A 6,806-nucleotide genomic window follows, 5' to 3' on the forward strand; every position below is an offset into this window, starting at 1 on the left:
GTTCATGGGAGAAAGACATTTGATTGAAAAACACTGAGCAAAGCCTAAAAAGGAAGGACATTTTTTAGAAAAAAAACATATTTGGCGGATATTCAAATTAAGGGCCTACTTATCAATGGGCAAGAGTAAATGTACATCTCGGTTGGTTACGTGAGCAAGTTGTTTTTGCTCTGCTTCTAACGACCAGAGGTGAGTCCATCCAGCGCACATTTCACTTTTTTATCCAAGAAAGAAAATAAATCGATCATTGGTGGGCTGTGGCATGCGCGATATACGCCCGCAATTAAATGAGGCGATAAGTTTTTCTTAAAAAAATGAGGCGGTAAGTACATGCGAAGCGGTTGGGACCGTGCGATTCTAATCTAGCGACAATGAAAGCATTCGGATCTATTACAAGAATCCAGTTGTTTGGAAAATAGCTTTTTCCTGCACATATATATAGGGTTACAACTTACAAGTGACACGAGAAGGGATGCGTCTCCGAGAAGAGATAACGATAACCGAATGACAGTTGCTAAACTAAGGCAGTTGTTAATTAACCAGATATTATTAGGCATATAATTAATCCTTAACAATGGCAACAGGGATCTGATCTGCTATATATCATCTTGACAGTTGGTTGTCACATGTCGAATGCCCAGTCAAGCAAGCAGAGACGCTTGCTGTCCCAGGCAGCCGCAACCCCGGCATATCAACAGAACATTTGCAACTGTTTGGCCATCAGTAACAAGCACAAACCGTGCAAAATATTCATTTATATATGCTGAAAGATTTGACAACCAACCAACCATTCCTTATCTTTCATGATTCAGTAGCACACTAAAAACCATGGGCATGCTGAAAGATTTGAAAGGCAACCAGACGTCTATCATTTAGCAGGCCACCACAACCAAACTCACACATGGTCCAACATATATTCATGCTAAATAACAAGATATAATAGATGATGGTCACAAGACATGAAAGGATAACACACCAGTACGTACGAGTGTCATTTTTCACACTCAAAAAAAACAGACAGGTTCCGGTTCATAAAGGGAGAAAACCAAAACAAAAGTTCACAGCTAGTAATCGCGACAAAACGTATGCACAAGATAACCGAGTAGGCGCATTGTTGGACCCTCCAGATTTAAGAACCAATTAAGCTCCTGCAGACCTGGCCATCAGCAAGTAACCTGTAAAGTGAGGTTACTACGTAAGCTTCCATCACAATTACAGAGGTGATACAACTTCTATAGAAAAACAAACAAGCAATGCACTCACCACTTCACTCCGTGTGCCGGCATGCGCAAGAGCAACTCCAGAGATCGCTAACGGTTCCTGCTACGACCTGCATGCATAAGCGTCAAAGAGTTGGAGACAACAGCATAAGGAGGTAAATACTTTGGCTCATAAGATGAGAAATTTTTTGTTTATCGATCACAGACCTAGCGATGCAGTGCTAAGGAATTCTTCATCTTCAGGGAACAGCTGCAGATTCTTTGATTTCAGAAGGTACTCGACAGCGGCAGCGTGGAAGTCCATCAAACTGCCGATTTTAATGAGCTCCGCGAGCAAAGGGATCAGATCTGCCTTCTCGAAGAGAAGCCCCTGGGATATCTCATCCGCAAAGTTCGTCGCAAACTCCAACTTCTCCTTGTAGCCTGGTGCACGCTTGCTTTTCTGCATGTACAGTTTCGAGCTCTCCCTCTCCCATCGGAGCTTCCGTGTCGCCTTCACATCCAAGACGGCCCCAGAGGACAGCTGCACGTTGTATCCCACCGTGATTGGCTCACTGGTCTCTAGCACCGTCACATTGAGCAGGCAGGAAACTATCTTGTGCCGCTCTTCAGCAGAAATGTCAAGAGCGGGATCGGCAAGAAAAGCTAGGACCAGTTTGATCATACCAACATTGATCACCTTACCCCGAGCAGCTTTTGTTGGGCTGACATTTTCCAATGCGAGTGAATCATTCTTCCCAACAGCTTTGGATATTGCCTGGACTCCAATGCTACCGTAGATGTTGTTCAGCTTTGCTCGAGACATGGAAGGCAGGCTTGAAGATGAATACCATATGAACAATGACCGGTTAGGCAGCTTGTCGAACAAATCCTTGAGAAGTACTCCCTCCGTTCCGAATTAGTTGTCTTGGATTTGTCTAGATACGGATGTATCTAGACTCATTTTAGTGCTAGATACCTCCGTATCTAGACAAATCTAAGACAAGTAATTCAGAACGGAGGGAGTAGATCATCAGGAATAAACGCATCCTCTTTCTTCGACAGAAGGATAGTTCCGTCGGTACAAACTGGAACCTTGACACAAGCAGAAAGAAGCTTCTCCGTGTTTTTGCTCCAGTTCTTAGCAATGAACTGCCAGAAAGCAGAGCAGTCAGCTGCAGATAGCGCATCGACAGAGCTCTCCCATGTGCTCCATAGTTTGCAATGATCTTCAGCGCTAGGACCATTCCTCACACCAAAAACATGTGAAAAGAAGTCCAGCAACTTCTTGTCATAATATTTGTCCAAGACATGCAGCTGCAGGCTGAAAAGGTTGTCCTTATCATGAAGAACACAACCCAGAGGGCTCACCCACTCTCCACTTTTCTTTTTATTTGGTATCCAGCTCCAATTACTCGTCTTGTTTGCAGGCTCCCAATTGCACTCCTTAAGGTACGTGTAAATACGAGAAATAGTAGCCCTGTTTTTGTGGCTTTTCAGATGCCGAGCAACAAGCTCATGTCCGTGTCTAACATCCACAGATACTCCGATTGCCGCAAGGGCGTCTCTGAATGAGGCTATCTCCGAGCCATAGAATGCTTCATCAATTAAAGGGCCATCTTCTATGCGAATGGAAGAATTCTTTGGATCAAACAGGATTGACTCATCGGGACATCGGAACCCCACTTTTGTCCTCAACCAACTGCAGCCTTTGATTTTCTCTAGAAAACCCTTTGGGAAGTTACTTGAAGAACCTAACCAGCTCTGGATGGACCCAAGCAATGACAAGACAGTAGCTGCAGACATGTGTAAAGGATCCTTGGGAATGTTGATGCCATTTATAACAAACCTAGCACCAGCTTTCACTTCAGTAGTAACACCAAGCAACTTGAGCTCATCTTTATAACCATGTATTTCCTTGCTTAAACCATGGTTAGAGTCACCATCATCTATGAAAGGTAAGTTTGCTACTGATGATAGAGACTTCCATTCTGCATTAAACAAGATTGCATCTTTGGGGGATCTGAAACCCAACGATGTGCACAACCACTTCTCATTCAGCATGCAACTCAAGAGCTCGACGGGAAGTGCGCCCTGTGTTTTCAGCTGCCGATAACATGCTAGCAGAGCTAGGACACTCGCCTTTGGAAGTGATGAGTTCAGAACCATCTGCTCGAACAAGTGAGAGATAGCCTTCGATGCCGCCTCCAATTTTGTTATCAACCCAGTCTTCTCCAACTCATCTTTGTAGGGACTAATCTTACTCCCATAAAATCTGAAATCAACTACAGGAACCCCATCAAAGACATTTAGAAGGCACTCCCATCGAGGATCCACAAGAAAAGATTCATTAGGAGCACGGAAACCCACATTGGTCTTCACCCATTTCAAATCTTTGAGCTTTCTTATGAAGGTGTCGCATGAGCTCACATGCCGAATACATTTGAGGATTAGTACAGTAGCCTCAGGAGTAACAGCAGCCGAACTGAACTTGAAATTCTCAATCACAAGTTTGTAGCTGCCTTCAAATCCAACAAGAACACCAAGCAACTGGAGCTCTGGTTTGTAGGTAAGGATGTCCTCGCCATAGAACTTGACATCAAGGAATGGCTGGCTACTGATACAGGATGCAACTGCCCAGTCTGAATCATAGATGATACAACCAACCGGAGACCTGTAGCCGAGAGTACTCTTCATCCACTGTCCATCCTTGACACTGTTGATGAGTTCGCTTGGAGACAGAAGTTTCTCTCGAAGAAACCGAATCAGCCGAAGCAGTGAGTACACATTCTCTCTGGTCAGCGTATTGCTTGCGGCCATGGACATGAGGCGGCTGCCGATGTACGCTGACGCCTCCTGAAATTCAAATCTAACTCCAATCGCCTTGAGTTCCTCCTTGTACAAGTGCAGCTTGTTTTGATAAAACTTTTGGTTAATCATTGGTATGTCAACAAAGGAAGATCCACTTTGTAAAAGAACTCCCCACTCAGAACTGGACAGAAATGATTCATTCGGTGGCTTGTACCCAGCTGATGTCCTCAGCCAACTTCCCTGTTTTACACAAGCCAGAAATCTAGCCGGTAAATGTACCCTTCTTGACTTCAGATTCTGTATCCATTGCAAAAGCAAGATTGCATTGTCAATGGTTAGAGGCGATGAGACTGTGGGAAAGCTTGCATCTGGAGGGTGTATGAACGGAATATCTGAAGCCTGCAGTTGTGTCTTTAGGAAAGCCAAGAGCTGGTCTTCAGGTGCATATATCCCAGCGTAACTGCCTGACGACTTGTAGTCTGCCGATAGTTCAATGTAGTTCTGGTTCCTCCATGGGTTCGTGCCCATCAATCCTACCCATTTACTGCCCTTCGCAGGAACTAGAAGGCTGCTTCTTGTCTTGACCACACTGCCATAGCTGTCGATTACCGGCATGGCATGGCACAGTTCTGCCAAGTGGTAGCTCTCGATGTGACCCTTCTGAGATGAGTGGTACAGAAAGTGGGCAAAAGCAATAACAGGCCTGCTATCATAATTCAAGGAATTAAGAACCGCTAGTCCATAAGTGTAGACAGACAAAGCCTCCACCTTTGCATAGCTCTGAAGCCACTGTGTCACTGCTGTTCTCTGTGCAAAATTTTGTAGAGCTTCCTGTGTGCTGGGAGGTACAAAAACGCGGTTAGAAGAAGGGAACTCCCGGTTCCAGCTGATAAGCCAAGGTATGCACTTCTTCTCAGATGCAATGCACAATCTGTCACTCCGTTGAGTAGCTCTAGAAATGCTCCAGAAAGAGAGAGCATTGTTCCGATCAACATACTTTAGCAGGAGAATAGACATCATGTTTGTACCGGAGAAACAGTTCTGCCAATTGTCGGCGACAAAGGATAAAACTTCCAGATAAATCTGTTCATTTACCCCCTTGACAAGATTAGAGCCCTCGATGCATTTGGCGTACCATTCAGTGCTCACACTTTTAACACCAAGAAATGATAGCACGGTATTATACGTCGACTTATCAAAATGGGAGCTTAGAATGTAGCTTCCATGGGTTGAAAGATTCTTTAGGTCAACTCCAGATTCCCTTGCCTTGCTGAGAATACTCCAAAAGGCTGGTTTCAGTCGTCCAACCTCACCTGGCTTGCAAAATATTTTCTGCGAACTATGAGACTCACATGGCACTATATCCTCGACAAGAATCTTGTTTTTGATGCCAGACCTAACCGGCTCAAGTACTGGGATTGAAGGATTGGCCGGCAGGAAATTAAACATAGACACTAAGGACATTGCCGGTGCATCAGCGCTGGATTTCACAAGAGCAACAAAAGCATTCAGGAAAGCGCTTGGGATACAGTCCAGAATCCCCTTGTTCCACGGACTGTCGAACAGAATAGCCTCTCTTGAAGATGCAAGGAGGAAGTCAGCCTGGATTATGAAGGGGAAATTCGTTACCATCTCAGTGGGAAGGAAAGCATAGACGCCAGGTGATATCTGCTTCCCACGGGATAGACGCTCGCCGTGTGGGAAGGTCAGCGTGATGACCCACTCATCGATCTCGGCACGTTTGTCCACTCTGTTCTCTGGTTTTACCGGGAACTTTTGCCTCCACATATAGTAGCCACACTCTTCCTCTTTCCCATTCTCTTGAGCCGATAAATGGACTGTATAGGACTCTGCGTGCATGTTCTTCCTCTCTTGGTAGTTCTTTTCACTAGATATTGCAATTTCACTAACTGTGCTGCCTTTAGGATTGGAATTAGCTTCCTGTACAGAGAGCCGCCTAATCTTTGATAGAAACAGTAGCATCTCAGGATGCAAGCTTGACAGTTGCTGCTTTACTGCACTAACTTTCTCGTCCTTCAAAGGCAAGATGATAGTGGTTGTTGGTAGAACCTTCGATCGCCCATATATCTTTTTTATTTCTGGAAGGATCTGTTTCGAGTCAACCCACTCAGGGACAATGTATCCAATGTTACACTCCGCGCAAGGCTTCTCATTGAACTTTATCTGATAGCCATTACTGAATATATGCGGCTGGCTCGATATTAGGAAAACGCTCTTGAACCCGATACCTACATCAAGAGCAACAAGTTATCACAACATTGATGTCATAATAATATAAGAGGTACAAATGATAAAGTAGGTAAATAGCTGAAATAAAATGCATTTGTGGATATTTTCACATCTTATAACGCTAGGCATGCATAAACTAGAAGATCAAAGCAACATGAAGTGAAATTTCGACCATGCTATAAATCTGGTTCAACCTGTCAAAATTAAAATTGTATAGTCCAAACTGTCACAGCATCACAAACACATGGTCCAAAATGAAATTTACTCATATATGTATTTGAGTAGTCAGTACCCCACACCGAGTTTAAAGTTTAAGAATCTCCAAGCTATTAATGCATAATAATAAAAAAGATGAGTGATGTATAGGATTCCACTACATAGTATGTCGCATAGAATGTTTGAAGTACTAGTCTTCATCAGTTTCAGTGTTTTGGCTCTGTTTCTACTCTGTTTTACAAACTGGGTGGGATGTTAACACTTCCGTTTTGCCTTTTGCTGACATGGATACCAACCTATGTCTGTGAACTTGGATGTATCAAACAATTT

At 44.0% G+C, this 6,806-nt stretch overlaps 1 protein-coding gene across 1 annotated transcript; it reads right to left on the minus strand.

Moving 5' to 3' along the window:
• Nucleotides 1-955: 955 nt before the first annotated feature.
• On the minus strand, nucleotides 956-6,293 carry LOC119356590. Its single transcript, XM_037623570.1, has 3 exons — nucleotides 1,428-6,293; nucleotides 1,264-1,330; nucleotides 956-1,175 (listed from the first exon to the last, which is right to left on the minus strand). Exon 1 carries the CDS (start codon nucleotides 5,991-5,993, stop codon nucleotides 2,211-2,213), a length of 3,783 nt encoding a protein of 1,260 aa, XP_037479467.1. The 5' UTR covers nucleotides 5,994-6,293; the 3' UTR covers nucleotides 956-1,175; nucleotides 1,264-1,330; nucleotides 1,428-2,210.
• Between the last annotated feature and the right edge of the window lie 513 nt (nucleotides 6,294-6,806).

This window comes from Triticum dicoccoides, chromosome 2A (genome assembly GCF_002162155.2).
Source record: "Triticum dicoccoides isolate Atlit2015 ecotype Zavitan chromosome 2A, WEW_v2.0, whole genome shotgun sequence".
In the NCBI taxonomy this organism is placed as follows: Eukaryota; Viridiplantae; Streptophyta; class Magnoliopsida; order Poales; family Poaceae; genus Triticum; species Triticum dicoccoides.